The sequence below is a fragment of the Elephantulus edwardii genome, unplaced genomic scaffold (genome assembly GCF_000299155.1).
Source record: "Elephantulus edwardii isolate Elephantulus edwardi_28Jun2011 unplaced genomic scaffold, EleEdw1.0 scaffold00048, whole genome shotgun sequence".
In the NCBI taxonomy this organism is placed as follows: Eukaryota; Metazoa; Chordata; class Mammalia; order Macroscelidea; family Macroscelididae; genus Elephantulus; species Elephantulus edwardii.
Window position 1 is genome coordinate 3,687,795 of NW_006399798.1, and position 20,409 is coordinate 3,708,203.

Consider the following 20,409-nt stretch of genomic DNA (forward strand, 5'->3'; position numbering starts at 1 on the left):
AGGTCCAGGAGTCTGGAGCACTCTGGGAGGACAATCAGGTCCGGGCCCCCTGAGCACTCTGGGAGGACGGTAAGGCCCAGGCACTGGAAGCACTCTGGGAGGACGGTGAGGTCCAGGAGCCTGAAGCACTCTGTGAGGATGGTGAGGTCTGGGTGCCGGGAGCACTCTGGAAGGACGATGAGGTCCAGGAACTGGAAGCACTCTGTGAGGACGGTGAGGTCTGGGTGCCGGGAGCACTCTGGAAGGACGATGAGGTCCAGGAACTGGAAGCACTCTGAGAGAACGGTAAGGCCCAGGCACTGGAAGCACTCTGGAAGGAGGGTGAGGTCCAGGAGCCTGGAGCACTCTGGGAGGACGGTGAGGTCCAGGAGCCCGGAGCACCCTGTGAGGATGGTGAGGTCTGCGTGCCGGGAGCACTCTGGGAGGACGGTGAGATCTAGGTGCCAGGAGCACTCTGGGAAGACGTTGAGGTCCAGGAGCCCGGAGAACTCTGTGAGAATGGTGAGATCTAGGTGCCAGGAGCACTCTGGGAGGACGGTGAGGTCTGCGTGCCGGGAGCACTCTGGGAAGACGGTGAGGTCCGGGCCCAGGGAGGCACATATGGTGTGGGCTTCCCAGAGGGTTTGTCAAAGTTCACCTGAGTCACACAGCCAGGACCCTGAGTCCCTTAGGACAAGAGGTGGCAGTGAAGTGGGATCTGGGGGAGCAGCGGACATGCTGGTCCTAGCCAAGCATCTCTCACAGGATGTGACCGTCAGAGGCAGCCACCACCTCCACGCACACTGCCCCAGCCTTGGCTTTCTTCCCGACACCCTGGGATCTCACAGACACATGGGCCCAGGAGACATGGCCAACACAGGTTACACTGCAGGTGCACACGTGTACGTCCATCCATCTCATCTTTGACCATCTCCCCTCCTTTGACCTCCAGGTATACATGCAGATAGCTGCCCACACCTCTCACTACTGGCCATCTGGGAGGTCTCAGATCATAGCACCACATCCTCTCTCCATCCTCAAAGGCCACTGCAAGGCCTCCCTCATACTGAACTCCAAGGAGAGGTGTCAACGAAGGTGGAGAATAAAGCAGAGACCCTGCGAGCAGGTGTGAGTGCCACAGGGGCCCCCAGAGCCTCCTGCAAACTGAGGGTGATGTGAGCTGCCTTGTAGGTTCACCTGCAGCCTGTGCCCAAGGGCTGCTGGGCAGCTCCCCAACTTGGGTCAGACCCTGTTGGCTCAGGACACTCGAGGTACACAGGAGGAGGCGTCAGTTCTGCAGTGGGGCCTGAGGAGGACACCATTGCCCAACAGGGCCAGGAACTAGCCACTGGGCCCCATTTCTGCTCACTCATCTCACCTTGACTCGGCGGGAGACAGAGCCTTTCTCCCGCAGGGTGGTGGCTAGTGGATTCAAACCACTTGCCTTTGGCTTGGCAGCACAATACTGTAGCACTAGACCACCGGGACATGAGCCTCACAGCGAGGACAAGCACGTGCCCCATCAGCAGACACGGGGGACAGGTGCTCTGAGTTCTCTGTAGGGACAGTGAGGTCCAGGTTCGGGAGGAGAGGACAAGGCAAGAATGTCAGCGGCAGATGAGGAACTGGGCCTGCCGAGAGACACAGGGCCAGCCGGTTAGTGAGGCAAGTCCGCTGAGGGTGGGCTGCCGGACGGCTGTTCTCCAGAAGCAGAGGGGAGGGGCGGTCAGCCGATAGCTTGTCCTCCCACACAGCATGGGCGCAGGGGCAGAGAAGCATTCTGGACTAGAAGCTGTGGGTCAGGACCACCTCATCAGTCACCATTCTGAACGGTCACCAGACCCCATCACTCTCCCAGGCCTGTGTGCCCGCCAGGGGGCCTGAACACCTTGCCAACCTCACTCTCCTGCTCCACACCCCTCTAGCCTTCTTGTCCTTTTCAAGCCAGTCACGGTCTCAGGTGTCTCATTCTGTCTCTGCTTTTGTCCCAGGCCTGGCACGAGTGGTCCCTCTCCTCACACAGGCAGCCACGCCCGTCAGCCTGGATCCCTTTGCTAAGCCATTTTCCTCATCACCCACCCACGCCACTGCTTAGCACAGGGCCTGCACAGTTCTGTCCGATTCTCGGTTCCGAGAGAGGTAACAGCTCGCAGGAACTGAGCAGTTCAGAGGCTCATGGATGGTGCCTGCCCAGTGCCTGGGAGTTGACTAACAAAACAAGGTAAACAGAACCAGGGTAACGACCCCTTCCAACAAATGAGGCCTGAGTTCGGTGGGCAAGAGTACTGACCTTCCAGAGCAAGGGACTCATAAACACCTCCGGCCAAGGCCTGTTTAGGGATCTAAAGAAAACTCAAGTGTGTGGCCGGCTTCCTTTTTGTCCATCATAGCCCATAGGCTTGTCCAGAAGGATCTCAGTCCTTAGAAACACAAAGTCGGGACAGTCCTGAGGTGGACAAGCCCGCCCTGTCCCAAGCCAGGGCAGGTCTCCTTAAAGAGCCTGCTGGTCAAGCAGCCGGCACCCCCATCAGGACACCTGTTCACGGATCCTGGTAAACAGGGTGCAGCCGCCACACCCATCCTCCGCCCCCTGTGTGCTAGGCTGCCTTTTGGGGAGAGAGTGGCCTCCTCACAATCACGGACAGTGTTCCCCTGCAGCTGGAGCCACTAACCTCTGCACCCCTGGCCCTGCTCTGCCTTGCCGCACACCCCAAGAGGAGTAGGTCTCTGTCCTGATCATGGACCCTGAGCAGAGTCACGGCCAGAAGCCCCGCTACATGCCAGCTCCGGTAGAGGACACACTGCCCGATGAGCTGCTGACCAGAGCCTGGTGCTCCCCAGAGGGGCTGGAGCTCAAGCACAAGAACGCCTGGCAGCTCCCATGCAAGAGAACAACCCAAGCGAGCTCTGATAGCCTGGAGGCAGTAAGCGGCACTGCAATCGTGAAGGTGCATGGTTCAATCCACCAGATACTATGCTCAAGAAGGAGGGGCAATCTCTTCCTGTGCCAGTCGGATCCAATTCAACAGTACACAGACAGAGACACAGAGAGAGAGAGAGACAGAGAGACAGACAGAAACAGAGAGAGACAGTTGTCCTGTCCCAGCAGAAATCCCAGGCACTGACCCAGCCTCGGGGCTCACGCCACATCAGAGCAAGAGGCTGAGGACTGGAGGACTCAGCCTGCCAAGGTCACTCTGGATAGTCCCCTGAGATCACTGCCTACTCTCTCTGCCCTCTGCACACCTCTCCCCACCAGGCAGGTGTGGAGGGGATCCCCCACCTCCACCCAGACAAGTCTCCTATAACAAGTCAGGGTCCAGGATTTTAACCTTACCCCCTCACGTGCCCGGATGAGAGCAACCACAGAGGTGTACACACACAGCAGAGGGACTGCTGTGATATACAGAGAAGACCCCTCGGCCCACCCCTGCCCGACTCTGACAGCACTCCATGGCCTCCCAAGGCCAAGAAAATGCCAAGTAGTGAGATACCCTGCACCGCCCAGCCCCACGCTCCCCATTCACAGGGGGACAGCAACAAAGTACAAGGACAGAACATGACGTCGTGAGTCAGCCCTCCACCTCCACGTCCACGGTGAGCAGTCCCGGCCTCCCTGTCCCCTCCAAGGCTCCGTGTCCACACAGCACGCTCCATCCTGTGCCTCCCAGAGGACTTTCCCGGCAGAACCATCGCAGGTTGTACCTCCCAACACCCGATGAGCGCCAGGACTGCCCTGCTCCGCACGTGCAAGTGGAGCCCAGGCCCTCAGCCTGCTGGGGTCAGTGCGTTACAGCCCAGGGGTTCTAGACCGAGGGCACGCTCTTCAGCTGTCCTCTACAGGATGAGAGGACGATGAACAGGGAAGCCAGGCTAGGAAGAAGTCTCCACACTCCTCTGTAAACAGGAGGTAAAAACTTCTGGTTCTCAGAAACCCTGTTTATAAACCTGAGATGCACACGTGAGTTTCTGTGAAACCAGCCCACCTGCCCATGGGGTGTAATCTACTCGGTCTGCCCCGCGGAGCAGGCACGGCCTCACCAGATGGTGCTCCCTGCCAGGCGGGTAAGTGACCACAGACGCTCTAGCAGGGCAGCAGCGCACAAGGATGCCTGAGGGCACTGGGGAGCGGGCGAAGCACGGGGGATGGCCCAGGACACAGTGGCGCCAAGCTGCCTGCCTTGGAGCTCACCGGCCGCCGTGCACATGCTCCCCAGGCATCCTTCGGCCCCAGGACAGCACCACACTGGTCTCCTCAGCTCACCACTCAGAAGACACTGGCAGCCTGGGCACAGCCAGTCCTCAAGTCTCTGGCTGCCTGACTCCTCAGGCCTGCTATGCAAATGAAGCAGACTGGTTCCCCTACTCACACACCCTGCTGAGGGCTTCTGGAAGCGGGAGGCAGCAGATTGGCCAACCTGTCCTGTAGCTGTGGAAGGTCACTGGTCAGTCACCCTGCAACCCGGCGCTCGTCCAACACAGCTCTGGGGGTGTGGCCCTCGGGCCACAAACCAGGGGGACCTGGCCTCACCACTGAACACAATAACCCAGTTCCTGGTTTCAGGGTGAAAGCCCTGTGCTCACAAAACCCCTCAAGGCACCCACCCTCAGTCTGCGCACTCACACGGGCACACGCAGACGTCCAGCTGCAGATCAGCCAGGCCTCCTCGCCACTCTGGGCTCCCCACATCACGGCCCTCCCCACTGCAGGCAGGATGGGCAGCAGGTGCAGGCCAGGCTGGAAAAGGCGGGACTCCCTGGAGAAGCCGGCCAAGCACTTCTGTTCAAAGGCGACTGCTCAACTTTTCGGAGCTTCAGGGAAGCAAGGTCTGGGCACAGTCAGAGACCAGCCGGCAATCTCCTGGGGAGGCTGAGTGGGGCCTGGTGACAAGGGGTCCGTGCCACTCCAGCCCCAGTGCAGACAGGTGAAAGCATCGTCTACAGGTGCCCCGTGTGTCCGCTCAGACACAGGAGTACTCACACAAAGTCAAAGGCATGGCTGTGGAGTCGGACCCGACCCATAGCTGAGCCGCCAAAAGGTTTTCAGAGGCTGCAAATCACACAGGAGGAGACGGCCCGTACTTCCCACAGAGCAGCCGGAGGATCTGAACCACCTGCCTTTGGGTTGGCAGCACAACTCCTTACCCACTAGGCCACCAGAACTCCCTACACTCACATGTATGTTCCATATACACAGTTTTACATGCAAAAATCATACATGTGGACACCTGCAAATACAGGAATGTGCACACTCAGACACAGATGTGTCCCTGTATGATACACTCACGTACATTTAGACAGTTACACAGACACACCCGAACCTACAACGATGCACGCTCGGACACGCCTGCACACTGCTGTGCTACGGCAGCATCCCTGCACCACAGATCTGAACTACACCCCCGTCCTGTGCCGTCCTCCTCCTTCGGACACACTGGAGCCCACTGCTGCGGTCCCTGAGCCAATTCTTCGGGTTGAGGGGCGTCCTTTCTTGCTGACTCCACCTTTCCAAACACGATGTCCCTTTCTAAGGCACAGCCTCTCTTAGCAACATGTCCAGGGTCTGTGAGCTTTGTCACCCTTGCCTCCAAGGGGCACTCTGGCTGTACTTTCTCCACGATGGACCTACTTGTTCTTTTGGCAGCCCGTGGGGTACTCAGTGCATTCTCCAACACCACAGTTCAAAGGCATCAATTCTTGTCGTCCTTACTCTCTGTTCAGCTTTCACGTGCACGGCAAGTGCATGAAAGACCACAGCCTCAATCAAGCGCACCTCAGTCTTCAAAGTAATATTATTGCTCTTCAGTAATTTGGAGAGGTCCCTTCTTCAGACTTTCCCAATATAATACAGCTCCTGACCTCCTGACTGCTGGTACCAAGGGTGCTTATTGTAGATCCAAGAAAACGAAGTCACTGACAGTTTCAGTCTTTTCTCCACTGTCGTGATGTGTCTATAGCGGCACTCATACACACACAGCTATACCTTCAGACACATTCAGAGAAACACATACACGTGTGCACAGACGCACATCAGACCAGCACACGTACAGTCCACTCATGAAGACGCAGCTTCGTGTCCAGACGCTGTGTGTACACACAGGCACGCCCTCAGATGCACGTGCGGATACACAAAGATGTGCCCACGTACACACACAGAGTACACACAAACGCATGCATTCTCACAGGTAAAACACGCCAAGGATTCTCTTTCACATACACGTGTGTGTCCACTAGATCATGTCATGGTCCCTCTCCACACTGCTCAGCTCTCTGACCCTTGCACCCCAAGGCCTGCTGTCACTCTGGGAAGTCATACGCCTACCTTAATACACTGGCCACACCACCCAGGGCCTGGCCATGCCTGCCTCAAACACCTGCTCCTCAACCCTACGCAAGCGGACTGTTCACCTCCCAGTCCAGTAGTGCCTCCTGTCTGAGCTGAGGTGCAGGGGGACACAGTGCTTCTTGCTCTTCGGGGGGGGGGGGTCGGTCAGAAGAGCCCTGCAATCTGGCTGTGGGGCCTGCAGGGATTAGCCCGATTGGCCATGTGAGTCCCCAGAGAAAGGAGTGTGGCCCCGCCAGAGGCAGACGCCCGCGCTAAGTCCAAGCGCAGCACTAAGGTCACCCAGGGCTTAAACCGACACCCAGCCGTGCTCACCTTCCACGGCACATGAGATGCCAGGCACATGAGCACATGGCCTCTGCACCTCAAGTGGGAAACAGACAGTGAGGGAAGAGGAAAGCGAGACTGCTGGATGTCAAACAGAGGACACGGGTGACTGTCTGCTGGCCTGCAAGAGGACCACTAGAGCCCACAGTCTCTTTCTTTCACCCATCCGTCTGTCCATCCAAAGAGGAAGGGTATGCCCACAACTCACTTCTCACATCAGCCGCCCCAAAGCTCCACATCTGTGCATTTCTGGTGCATAAATGAAGACTGTGGCCCTGAAGCTGCTCCCCACAGGACCACTGTCCCCTCCCCAGGGCAGGTGCCCCCCCCGACTGCAGTAAGAACAGGAGTAGACACAGAGGACAGACCCACCACCAATCAGCAAACCTAGGTAGTCAGGGTGTGGGGGCGCCCACCCCAGGGACGCCTCCAGGTGCCCTGGGCTGAGCTGTCTTTCAGCCGGTGGCCAGCATACCTTTAGCATGAAAGGTCCAGCCCTGTCGCCAGTACTCCTGCAGCTGGACACGCTCCTGCTGGCCCAGGCCACACACTTCACTGTAGAACTGCCTCTCGATATGGACGTAGGCTGCTGGGATGGCGCCAGCCACACCCTTGGCCCCAAAGAAGCCGTTCACCTCAGGAGAAGCTAGCAGGATCTGGTACTCGGCCTGGGTGCCCAGGACCAGGTCCATGTAGGCCTGGGTCAAGTTGAAGTAGCCCGTGGTGAGGTAGATCCGGGCGCCCCGCTCAGCTTCTGTCAGCAGTGTCTCGGTGACGATCTCATCAATCTGGATCTCAAAGGGCTTCATCTGGATCAGTGGGTAAATCCAGGTGTCCAGTGCTGGCCTGTGGTCCCCAGAGGCGGCGGCATCTTCCTGCGTCAGCAGTGAGTCGCTGTGGAAGGTCTGGGCGTGCAGCATCTGCTGGCGGGTCCGAGCGGAGTTGATCACGTCCATGACCCTCTTGTTGGCAGCCTCACAGTAGGCAGCTCGGTCACCTAGAGGGAGACATGGCACAGGTGGGCAGAGCAGGGACCGCTGACGCTGCCACCTCGTGGTGTGGGGAGCCTCAAGGGCCACACTGCATGGCCGCCTTCTCTGGCTGCCCTGTCCTCAGCCCACCGCTTCCTGGAACCAAATGCAGACTCTCCTCCTTCCCTGAACACTTGGTACTTCCCCTCTGGTGTGTTACCTTAACCCAGGGGCCAGCAAATGCTTTCAGGGAAAGGTCTGAACCTTTCAGCCTTTGCACACCAAAAACACTAAGGACGACACAGAGATAATTAGGTAACAGAGACCAGGCTGATGCAAACGGCTAATGTGCATGGAAGTCCAAGGTCACCCAGGGCACTCAGCAAAAAGGGAAGGCAACTCGCTTCTTAAAACTCAGCCTTGAAAACCATCTGAGCACGGCCCAGCGTGACACACGCACGGCCCAGCGTGACACACACGGCTCAGCGTGACACGCACGGCCCACTGTGACACGCACAGCCCAGCGTGACACGCACGGCCCAGCGTGACACGTACAGCCCCCGTGACACACACACATGGCCCCATGACACGCACAGCCCACCGTGACACGCACGGCCCAGCGTGACACGCACGGCCCACCGTGACAGGCATGGCCCACTGCAACATGTACGGCCCCCGTGACACACACACAGAGTCCACTGTGACACGCACACGGCCCCCTGTTGACACGCACAGCCCACCGTGACACACACGGGCTGGCCAGAAGTCAGAGTCACCAAGCTGGCAACTCATTTGCACAACAAGAGGACACAAGCACTTAAAAGTTGCTTCCTGGAGAAATGAAACACATCTCCTGGAGTTTGCACTTGGGCCCCTCCCACAGCATACACTGACCCTGCCCGGTCCTTTGACGGGGGGGAAAAAGCCATGTGACACCCAGAGCAGATCTCTCTCGCTGCCAGGACCCAGTGAGCAGAGCAAGGGCCCTGCCCCTCCACAGGCTGCTTTCAGTGAAGGCGGGCAGGCTGCTGTCCAGCGGGCACAGGCCCATCTGCCCACCGGCCACTCTGAGCGATGAGGCAGAGGTGACTTGCCTGTGGCAAAGCCCCTGCAGCGCCCTCTACTGGCCCTGCCATGACCTGCCGCAGAAGGAGGCCCCTACCTTTGTAGGGGTGCTCCATCCCCTCCACCACCTGCACCGTGTCGTCTCCTTGCAGCTGCAGGGACACATCGCCCACGGCGTCCACCAGCTCCGTGAAGAAGTCGGCGATCTCGGGGCAGTCCTGCAGGAACACGTAGCGGTCCTGGCGGTTGGTGAAGTAGGAGTCACTCAGGTTGGCACTAGGAGGGAGAAGAAGCTGGTGAGGGCTCAGATCAGAGCGGGCTACAGTGCCCTCAGTCCAAGGGAGGCAAGGCTTCGTGGCCACTAAGGGACGGTTTCTGAGCAACAACCAGGTGCAAGGGAGGCACCAGGTGCGACATGTGAGACCTGAAAGCCCGCCTCTCCAGGTGCCTAATGGAGCCGAGGAAAGTGGCTGACCACTGAGGGCTGCCACAGAGCTGGCTAGCAGCGCCCAGTCCCAGAGACAAGCAGGGCCAGACTCCATGCTGGCTGAAAGGTGCTCTGCACAAGGCTGAGAGAACACGTAAGTGCAGGACCACCGTGGGCCAGAGACAGGCAGACAGACAGGGCAGTCAGCCTCGGAGGCCCCTCAGTGAGGGGCATCACCCAGTCGCAGGGAACCCGGGGAGAGCTGCGGGGACTCACCCGCTCAGGATCACGCTGTTGTCGAACAGGTAGACTTTGATGTGCTGGAGGCCGATGGTCTCGTTGAAGCGCTCGGGGATGAGCAGACGGAGGAGCCCACGCAGGTTCGGCGTGTGGAACAGGGACACGCGGACCTGTTCCGGAAATCTCTGCAGCAGTGGGAGCAGCATGGTGCGCGAGTTCTTCTTGCCTGGTTGTGAGAGGAGCCAAGAACAGGGGTTCACACCAGGGAGCACCCCAGCCTGCCAGAGACCACACACAGCCCTCACGTCCGCCCTTGTCCCATCTACACCAGTCAGGGTCTCTTATGCCCTGTCTACACCGGTCAGGGCCGTCCGTGACCCTCCACATTGCTCAAGGTTGCCCGTGCCCTATCTACACAGATCAGCACTGGCCAGGGCCACCCATGCCCCATCTACACTGCTCAGGGTCCCTATGCCCCCACCTGCAGTGGTCAGGGCTGCCCATGCCCGCATCTACATTGGTCAGGGCTGGCCGTGCCCTGTCTACAACTCTCAGGTCTGCTAATCTGGCCAGAGGAGCTCTGGGTCAAGTTCTCTTCTAGACCACTCCCCATCCCCTATCGCATTCTCCCACATGATCCAGGGGTCTTGCTGGTTTTGATGCTCAGAACCTGGTACCATACTCAACTTCCTTCTAGGGCTCCATCCCACCCCTCCCTGGACATCTCTGTCCAGGGTGACACCTCCCCTGCTCCAAGGAGGGCCCACTGAGCTCGTCTCAACAGTGATCCAATCGGGCTGGCACCAGGGAGTCCTGTCTGACCTCCAAGCAGCAGACCATCTCCCTAGGAACAGGGCGATGAGTGACAACCCTCTCCTTAGGAAAAGGGCAATGGTGGCCTGAAGATGCAGCCAGCCCAGGGGACAGAGCCAAGCCCTGAATCAAGGCAGAAATGGCAGAAAGAGACTATCTTTGTGGCCACGTCTCTCTAGCAGCTTTTCAGTCACTGGCTGTGGAAGGGTCCCTGCTCAAGGGCCGGGCCAGCCTTGGACGTCTCCTCAGCCCCATCTCTGCCTGAGGACAAGGAGGATCTGAGTGCACTGCACCTACCTCTCGAGCCGCGTGTAAAGTCCAAGAGGATGGAGACCTTGAGGGCGGAGGGGAACGGGGAGTGCAGTGACCTCTCCAGGGTGCTGGCCAGGCAATCCACCTGCCAGTGACAGAGTTCAGAGAGGAGAGTGAGAGCAGAGAGGAGCTCAAGCAAGACAAACCGACCTGTCCACTGACAACCCTCGGCTCCTCCTTCCAAACAGCCTCCCCACAACCAGGAGAAGCTGCCCAGTGCCCTCCCTGTCATCCAGACCTCGCGAGAGGGCAGGGGACCTCGGTCCAAGGCTGACCGCCTGAGCGAAGCACACTCTGGCCCTCTGGGAAGTGCTGAGACACAGCACCACACATGTCCAGACGCCCAGTCCCCAGACCCACAAGCTGTGGCCTCTACTCGGTCATGTTACGTGGGTATGTCTGAGACCCAGCCTGCTTGCTGGCCACGCATAACGAGCTGGACAAGACCGCAAGGCTGCCCACACCTGCAGCTGGGAGGAGCGGGGAGGTGGACTACACCTGGGCTCCTCTTGTTCTCCAAACTCCAGGCCTGTGCTGTTTCCCAGCCCCTGCCTGTGGGTAAGTGAAGGCTGTAAACTCTGGGCAGCACCACCTCAGGATGAAAAGCCATGCCAAGGGCCTGAGACAAGGCCATGCTTCCTCACATGAGGGCCCAGCTCTGCGTGCACCTAGCACACACCTGTCTGCAGTGCAGGGGAACACCTCATCCTGCCAAACTCACACAGTGTGTCAGAACAGCAGAACCCAGAGACCTAGCACCTGACCCTGGCTCCTGTCAGCCCTGCCCTGCCAGCACTGATCCAATTCTGCGCGCCTGCTGTAATGGGGAGCTAGGCTGGAAGTGGAGGCCTGTATTCCAGACCCATCTTCATTGCTAAGCAGCTGTGTGATGTCTGCAGGTTACATCTGCTCAATACAACTGAGTCTCAGTTCTTCATCTCTTAGGTGAGGGGTCTATAGCCGCCCCAAAGCAGCTCTGGTGGCCCCCGTGGTAAGAAACTGCACTGCAATCCCACAGGGAGCAGTCTGACTCCACCAGCTGCTCCATGGAAGAAGGATGGGCAATCTCCTCCCATGTGATGAACAGCCTCTGAAACCCACGCTCGGCAATGGGTTGGTATGCAACAACAACAACAGGAGTCCCAGGAGCCCAGAAGGTGCCACAAAAACCTGTTCTCTGAGAGCAGACGGCAGACATCCTGGGCTCCACCGTCAGCTGAAATCGTCAAAACTACTCTGCCACCGTCAGGGGAGGGCAGATACAAGGTGACACGTGAGGGAGCATGGCTGGTTCAGCAACACAACTCATGGGCACTCAAATTTGAACTTCAGGTATCACAAAATACTAATCTGGATTTTTCTTCTCCTTCATATGACAAAGCTAGAACCCCTCTTAACCTCAAAGCCAGGCAGAGGGCCACATTTAGCCTGAGGCTGTAGCTAGATGAGACCTGGAATGGCAGACAGAGTGTCCAAGAGAGCCGTTTGTGGAGTGACTGAGATGCTGGCTGGGACATCTGAAGCCTATGATCAGGCCTCCCTTGTTCTCCTCTGGGCCCTCCCGGTACGGTGCTTTAATACGAAGAGAGGCCAAACAGCGAGCCCTGATCACAGCATCACTCCAGCCATCTCAAATTCCACCAATGTCCAGCGCAACAGAACTGTCTAAGGCAGTCTGAGCTATCTGAGGCAGAGGCTGTGGGCTCCAGCAACTCCACAGAGCTCGGAGCTGTGAGGGAGACCCTGAGGCCAGGGCGCTGCAGCCACGTACAACTTACCAACTCCTGCTCTAAGGGGCCCGTCCCCAAGTAGAGGGACGCCATCACAACTCGCCTCTTGGCTAGCTTTATCTGCCCCTGAAAGAGAAGAAGTCATTTGAAAAGTCACAAAATTGTTTCAGCATTCACAGAGGAATGATTTAGTCCATGGCTCTGGAGGCACGTGGTACCCAGTCCAGCAGTCCTGAACCCTCCCAGTGAGTACTGAAGCTAAGAACCGCATCCCTAACTTAAGACACCCAGGCCACAGAGTGAAGCAGGGCCTAACGTCACACAAAATGCCACCAATTCAGCTGCTAAAAAGGAAGAGGTTCCCAGCAGATGGTGAGACAAAAAGCAAGCTGGGCTGAGTGCAAGCAGTGTTCCCTCCTGCTCCGACTTCCCAGCCCTGCTCACACCTGAACGTGTGTGTGTGTCAGTGCGCTGTGTGCTTACAGAAGCAAAGAGGACACACCAAACACCAGTCGGGCCCCATGAGGGGGCACAGGCTGGAGGGGTGTGAAGGGGAGGACAGAGAGTGATCACCGCCCTCTGTATCATCGAGGTCTTCAGTGTGTAGACAGATGCACAGACCTAATGTTCAAAGACAGCACATCACTTCCATCCTTCCCTGGAGACACTGCCCAGCCCCCGAGAGCAGCTGACAAAGACAGAAAGCGGCCTCACCACCACTGCCAAGCCCTGAAACCCAGAAACCTGGGAGGGAGGCTGTGAAGAGCACGGGGTCTGCCATGTGCTGCCACTTCAAAAAGGGCTGTCACCTCTACCACACACCTGCATTACACGCCCACAGTTCAACACAGGCTAGGCGTGTCTCTCCTAGACAATGAACACACCAGCAGAAGCTGATGGAGGAGGAAAGGTGAAAGGCCTTTCCCACAGGGGGCTCCTTCCTCTGTTTTGCTATCAATCAGTTGGTGCTGGGAAGGAGTGATCAGATGGGAAGGAAAATGAAAAAGAGAGCAAACAACGCATGAAAGGCTGAGTGCAGGAGAAGTACCTGTCACTGAGCCATCCTCCCACCTTCCAAGCGCCCCAGGCTCGTACAGGCTCAGGGGTGAGGCGGGAGCCAGCACAGGCCTCCCTCCGGAGGACACAGGCTGCTCTGTCTGTCCCGGGAGGAACCCTCCCACACAGTGAGAGCCGTGCCAGAAGCCCTGCCCACAACTCAGGAGAGGCCAGGTTCTGACCTCGAGGCCTGGCCTGTCAGGGCAGGAGAACAGCACAGCATCCCCTGCCAGGGGAGCCCACCATAAGGAAACTCAAGACAGCGAGAAGAGTCTCTTTGGAAAAACCTGTTTCTAAAAGTCAAGGAGACAATGAGTTTGGACAGAGGGCAAAGCAGTTCACGCACAGGCTCTGCACAAGGAGCCAGGCAGGCATGCAGAGGGAGCGGGGCAGGAAACAAATGCACACATCACAGGGCCACAGTCCACAGTCCACGCCACACACAAGTGCACACTGCACACACAACACACAGTGTACACAGCACACACAACACACAGTGTATACAATACATGGTGCACACAGCATACAAGTGCACACAGCACACACAACACACAGGCTGACAACACACAAGTGCACGCAACACAATGCATACACTACACACTGCACACAGCACACTGTACATAATACACAGTGTACACAACACACAGGGCACACAATACACAAGCTGACAACACACCAGTGCGCACAACACACAGTACATACAAGCTGACACCACCAGCTCCGACACAGCATGCCACAGATCTATCTGGATGGACAGACATGAAGCTGCGTGCAGTCTCCAGGCACAAGAGGGCAGGGAAGAAACGGAGCAGCATTCACAATTACAGTCCAGTGTCCGCACAAAGATGGGCTTCCAGCATCTCCTGCTATCTGCTGGCATCCTGCCCGCCCTCGCCATACCTTAATTCTAACATCACTGCTAATATGAACTCAGTTCCTGTTCATAAAAATTAATTGGTGCAGAATGATTTCATCTCAATTAGTAGTTGTGCCATGAAAACCAGACACAACACGAAAGCCCACTGAAAGCTAAGGCGCTGAGAGCCCAGAGGGACAGCAGAGGCCGCAGAGCCAGGCATCACAGACCTGGCATCACAGGCCGGGCCCACGGACCCACTGCCGCCTCCTCCTGGAGCACATCCTACACACTGAACTCCATCTGCAGCTCATCTGGTCTTCACATCCACTCGGGAGACTTGAACATGCTCCGGGTACTTCCTGGTGAACCCACCAGAGGGTCATCTAGTTTTCACACCCTTCCTATCACATCCAAGATGAAATGACTCTCTAATGTTCTCTCAAGGATGCTTCACGGCAGGGTCCAACAGGCTGGACCCCCACGGACACACCGAGTGGTCCAAGATTATTTCTTCAGACACGACCAGCAAGGACATCCTCACTAAGCGCTCTCTCTGTGACCCGAGGACAACATCGTCAACCCAGAGCCAAGGGAGCCCATCTGTTTACAAAATCAAACACCAGCACTTTTCCCAACCTTGTCATCCCCACTCAGCACCGTGGAAGGGAGGAGGCTCCTGACTGGGACTCAGCTCGTCTACAAGCTGACGCAGCTCAGTAGCCACCACAGGCTTCAACAACAGAAGCGACCGCTTGTCCCTCTTCCCTTTCAGCCCAACTCACCTTCATGAGCTCGAAAAACTCCACCGGGGAGGAGAGCACCTTGACGTGAGAGCTGGAGACCCCGAACTCGGGGACCAGGTTGCGGATCCACTGGAACCTGTGCACAGCCTCCGGACACAGGCAGCAGGGCGGGGAGATGACCTGGGGGACCGTGGGGGACAACAAGGGAGCCAGCAGCAGCCATGGTGACCTGGGGGAAGGAACATGTGAATTACAGGCCGTCCCACACCAAAGGCCCAACTTCCGATTTGCTAGAACATTTTTAAGTGACTCCTAAGTCACTCTTTGCAAAAGGCTTTTTTCCTTTAGTCCTCTCTCCTAGTCCCTAGAAGAACAATTCGAAAAGTGGAGCCTCCTCACTACACCCCAAACTTTAAGTCCATTCCAAAAAATCAGGGACCAAAGTGAGAACGGCCACTGAAGGGTGACTTCCGCCACAGCTGAGCTAACTCACCTCAAAGCAGCACTCACAGAGCGGCCTAGGAGGAGGTGAAGTGCGGGGCAAGTCAGATATTCAAAACCCAGACCCCCAGCAAAATGACAATAAGGCACCCACTTAGCAGTAGGACCCAGAGAAGTCCTCATTGAGAGGTCCACAACACAAGGAGGGCCCCTGCTCACTGGACACAGCCTCCCTGGGGACCACTTGCAGGCCAGCTCCCCCTGGGACCCAAAGCCGACCGGGCAGGTCTGAGTCTCCCCAGGAGGCTGCAGCTCTAGAGGGTGCCAGGCCCTGAACCCCACCCAATCTGCACACGGGAGGAGCTCCAGGAGGGGCCTCGAAAGCACCCCAATCCAGCCAGGCGGCCAGTCGAGAGATGACCTTATTCACTGCTTCAGGGTTGATCGTCCCAGGATGCCCACCCACTTCTCAGTGCCAAGAGAGTGCTTGGCCCCGGGCAGAAGGTCCAGCCTCCATGTGCTGGACCAGGCGTCACAGAGGCGGGAAGGAGGCGGGCTCTAAAGAGACGGGGCAGCAGGTGAGCCAGAGGCCAAGGTGCGAGACAAGCCCTTGCTGCGTCCACTTTCCTCAAGGCCAGCTCGGAGAGGGATGGAGGGCAGGGGCGATCCCGACAACGGGAGAGCTGTGTGGCAGTCTGTCAGTCTGAACCCCCAAGGAAGCATGACGTCTAACATTCACGAGTTAAACATGGGCTGGCTGAGGTGGAAACCACACGGCAGGCAGACATGCTCTCCCGCCTCCAAGCACTGTGCGTCTCTCAGACCACGTGGGAACTCGTCCCTGTCACAGCTCACATCTCTAAAGGTAGCAGTGACGTGCAGTTTTGCTGGCATCCCTCAGCCCACACGCTGACTCCGGCCTCACTTTCCACATCCCAGGCCCTGCAATCTTGTCTTAATGTGGTCCCGCACGAGCCAAGGCTGCCATCACCAACAAGAGGAACAAAGCCAAGGTAAACATTCGCTGAGCCGCCTCTGAGCACCATCCCGAGCCTCGCGGAGCCTGCGCACCAGAAGTCACCCCAACAGGAGGAAACGCCAGCACCAGCTCCAGATCAAGATGGACAGCAAGCGTGTCAACAGATCTTCGCGCTTGGAGAAAGAGACGTGCACCGTGCTGCCAGGAAGGGGACTCACGGGCGGGCAAGACCAGGAATGAAGTCAATCAATGTCTGGCTGGCTCAGGAATTGGCCAAAACGGAAATCCACAATAAAGTCATAGCAAACGAAACCTTTACAAGTACCCTACAATGATGTGCAATTAACATCTTCTAATACCTTTGCCAAAATCACTATTCATTTGCAACTAATGGATACAACAGGAGAAGAATGTAACATCTCTGCAAATGAATACAGAAACAGGAGATGACAGATGTGGTGACAGAAATGAAGCTGGAGACCAAATGACTGAATTTTATACATTCAATAATTTATTCATTACAAGTATCTTTTATTAAAAAAACAAAAAAAACAAAAAACAACCACTAATGGCGAACACACTCATGGGCCTCACCTGATGGACAACACAGGAATTGGACTGAGCACTTCTACATAAAGAATCACTGGAGAGGCACAATGTCAGCAGGTCAGATGCTGACTGTGGAAAAGACCATCAATTACTCTTGTGTTCATTCAAACTAAAGCTGTAGAAAATTAACAGAAATCCACATGGACCAAAATATGACGCTGAGTCAATCTCACCTGAATTTAAAAACCACCACAAGAATAGTTTTGTGTCCAGAAACAATAGCAAAGTTCAACAGGGAAGCAAACAACAAATGCTGGCGAGATTGAGGAAAGATTAGAACGCTTACTCACTGCTGGTAGGAACGTAAAATGGTACAGCCACTATGGAAGGTGGTTTGGTACTTTCTCAACAAGTTGGAAATAGAAATACCATTGGGCCCAGCAATTCTACAACTGGGACGATAACCTAAAGAAGCCACAGGCACGACTCAAACAGATGTATGCACACCGTGTATACTGCTGCCTTATTCACAATGGCAAAGAGCTGGAAGCAGCCCAAGCGCCCATCAACAAATGAATGGAAAGAAAAATTATGGTACATTCACAGAATGGAATATTACGCTGCATTATAAAACAATGAAATAATGCACACCCATGTTCACTGCAGCTTTGTTCACAACAGCAAAGAGTTGGAAACAACCCAAGTGTCCATCAACAAACAAATGGATAGAGAAGCTGTTGTATAGTCACACAATGGAATACTACACTGCATTGAAAAACAAGGAACTCACAAAATATTATTCAAAATGGGTGACCCTGGAGGACATTATGCTGAGTGAAATATCTCAGTCACAAAAGGACAAATACTGCATAGTGCCACTGTTGTAAAACAGGACTGACATCGGGGTTGGGAGGAATCTAAGAAAAGAGGTTTAAATAATGCATATCACATTGAAACAGATGAGGGAGAGAACTGTTTGAAAGGAATCTATGGTTAGGTATTATTGTCATGAAAGAGTCCAGAATGGGAGCGTCATGGAGGAGTAGTGGTGGTCTTGGAGGGGTGGATTTTATAATAATGAAAGTTTTGGTGTGGTTTTTTAAATTACTTTTCAGAGAAAAACCGGGGGTGGGCAGGTGTGCAAATCCAAAGTCTGTATAAACTTTCATTGAAATTTCATTTTAAAAAAACCCCAAAAACAATGAAATAGTAAAACATTACACAGCATGGGGGGGGGGGGTGGGAGCCTGCAGGACACTATGCTGAGTGAAACAGCTCAGTCACAAAAGGACAAATACTGAATAACACCGCTGTTATAAAACAGGACAGCCAGAGGTGGGGACTGGAGAGAGAATGGGAAAGAGGGGACAATGAACACTGCATTAGATCAGATGAGGGGGAAGAGTCATCTGAAAGGAATATATGATTAGGCATTAAATGCACGATAACAATCTGGAACAAGGGGTGCAATGCAGGAGGCGGGGAGAAGGGAAGAAGAAAATGTGCATCAACGAAAAAAATAAAAATAAAACTTTTTTTATGTTAAAGAAAAGAATTTTGTGGCAATGAACACTAATTAATGATCAAAGACAAGATAAGCTGTAGGATGATACCAAGGATATCATCCATGAAGCAAGCAAGAGGCTATTATAACGAAAGGGAAGAAAGAAAAGACCAAAATGAACGTCAGAGACTCTGGAAATTGTCAAAGGACTGCTGGAGAAGACAAAGCAAAATATTGTAACAACGTGCAAAGAATGGGAGCTGAAGAATAAAACAGGAACTTGGCATTTCTAAAATTGAAAGAACTGAAAAAGCCTTGAGTTGCAACACTGAGAGAGATGCTATGGGCAAAATCTTGAATGATCCCGGAAGCATCAAAAGAAGATGGAAAGAATACAGAGCACTGTACAAAAAGACTTGACTAACTCGGAATCCTTACCAGAAGTAGGATCTGATGATGAACCAGTGATGACAAAGGAAGAAGTTCAAGCTGCACTGAAGGCACTGACAAAAATAAGGCCCCAGAAATTGAGGAGATACCCATCAGCAGGTCTGGACAGGACTGTGCAAACGCGACATGTCTGTGGCCCAAGGGGATTTGACAGTCTGCCAATAATGAGAAAAGAGTGAAAAACACCTTTAAATGGAACTTCTCCAAAGTTCGAAGGAGCAAAAATATCAATGTAAAGACGAAGATAACATTAGATCCAATCCATGGTCTTTTCAATCAGTTATACATCTGAAAGTAAATGAGTACTGATGACAGAATAGATGCTTTTGAGCTGTGGCACTGGAGAAGAGAACTGAGTATCTCATGGACTGTCAAAGGAGTAAACAAGTACATCTGCTCTTTGGAGGCAAGGACGGTGCATCTCCGTCTCACATACTCTGGGCATGCTGTAAGTCGAGGCCAGTCCTTGGAAATGACTGAACAATGGGCTCGTATATCAGAGATGATTAGGACGCCGCAGGGCAGGGCACAGATCTGCGGTTTACAGGGCCACTGTGGGTCATGGGCAACTCAACAGCATCTAGAAACAAGCATTTCCTAGAAGGGCGTGCCAGTGGCCTAGCGGTAAGGCGTCACTCCGACAACCCGAAGGCAGGCAGTCTGACTCTACAGCTGCTCCAAGGGAGAAAGACAGGCAATCTTTAAGACTTACAGCCTTGGAAACCCACCGGAGGGGTAGCCCTGACTCAACGGCGGTGAGCAAGACAGACTGACAAAGAGCCTCCTGTAGTGAACGGGTCTAACGTAAAACTAACAGGCTCTAAACAACCTTTAAATAAGGGGGGCGGGGGAAGGCTTTTGTTTAACCGAGCAATAAAACCCTCTTGCTGATATTTTCTAGACTGGATGACATCAACTATCGCCACGATATTGGTAAGACCAGATGAACAGTGTGAACACCTGGACAAGAGAAGAGCCTGTGAAAAATGTCCTCTGTCCTGTCCTTTGAATGTTTAAGTGCCCTCTGTCTGCAAGATGGGGAGGCAGATCAGGGAAGCAAGCGCGCGCGCGCACACACACACACACACACACACCGTCTCCCACCACACCTGTAGAAATTAAACCTTCTGCCTTTCCCATCCGCCTCCAGTCTCCAAGATTCCGGTATTTGGCCGAAGGCAGCAGAACCTGTTTCACCGTAGCAAACCATCCTTGACAGAGAAGCCCAAGAGGGTCTCAAGAGTCAGTGGAGAGATTTTTTTTTCCCAAAAGAAAAAGATGACATAGGCTAGGAGAGTGCCAGGGCCAGCCCTTTCACTGCATCTGGCAGGAGGGTACTGGTGAGCAGGTCAAGCTGAGGGGCCCGGGTGCCCTGAGGCTCCACGAGCAGGTACCTCCCCACCAGGCCACTCACCCCAGATGCTCCCCTGGGTCCCAGCCCGAGATCTACAGTGGTGTTATATCTCTGCTGACTTCCTGTTTGGTGTGTGAGCTGCCAATTCACTGTTACCAAGAAAGAGTTGCCGACTGGGAAAAAGTATTCGGTAATAACATATCAGATAAGGGACTTATATCCAGAATTTATGAAATACTTGAGCACCACAACAAGATAAAGGTAAAT

General features: G+C 55.0%; 1 protein-coding gene across 1 annotated transcript in view; it reads right to left on the minus strand.

The window, feature by feature from the left end:
- Positions 1-20,409, minus strand: part of PGS1 (phosphatidylglycerophosphate synthase 1) — a 35,970-nt gene that overhangs the window by 6,217 nt on the left and 9,344 nt on the right. Inside the window, exons 2-7 of the mRNA XM_006886346.1 lie at positions 14,905-15,094; positions 12,256-12,333; positions 10,463-10,562; positions 9,389-9,578; positions 8,783-8,961; positions 7,125-7,646 (exon numbers count right to left, since the gene is read on the minus strand). Of these exons, the coding sequence (XP_006886408.1) occupies positions 7,125-7,646; positions 8,783-8,961; positions 9,389-9,578; positions 10,463-10,562; positions 12,256-12,333; positions 14,905-15,094 (1,259 nt within the window). The remainder of the gene's footprint in view (positions 1-7,124; positions 7,647-8,782; positions 8,962-9,388; positions 9,579-10,462; positions 10,563-12,255; positions 12,334-14,904; positions 15,095-20,409) is intronic.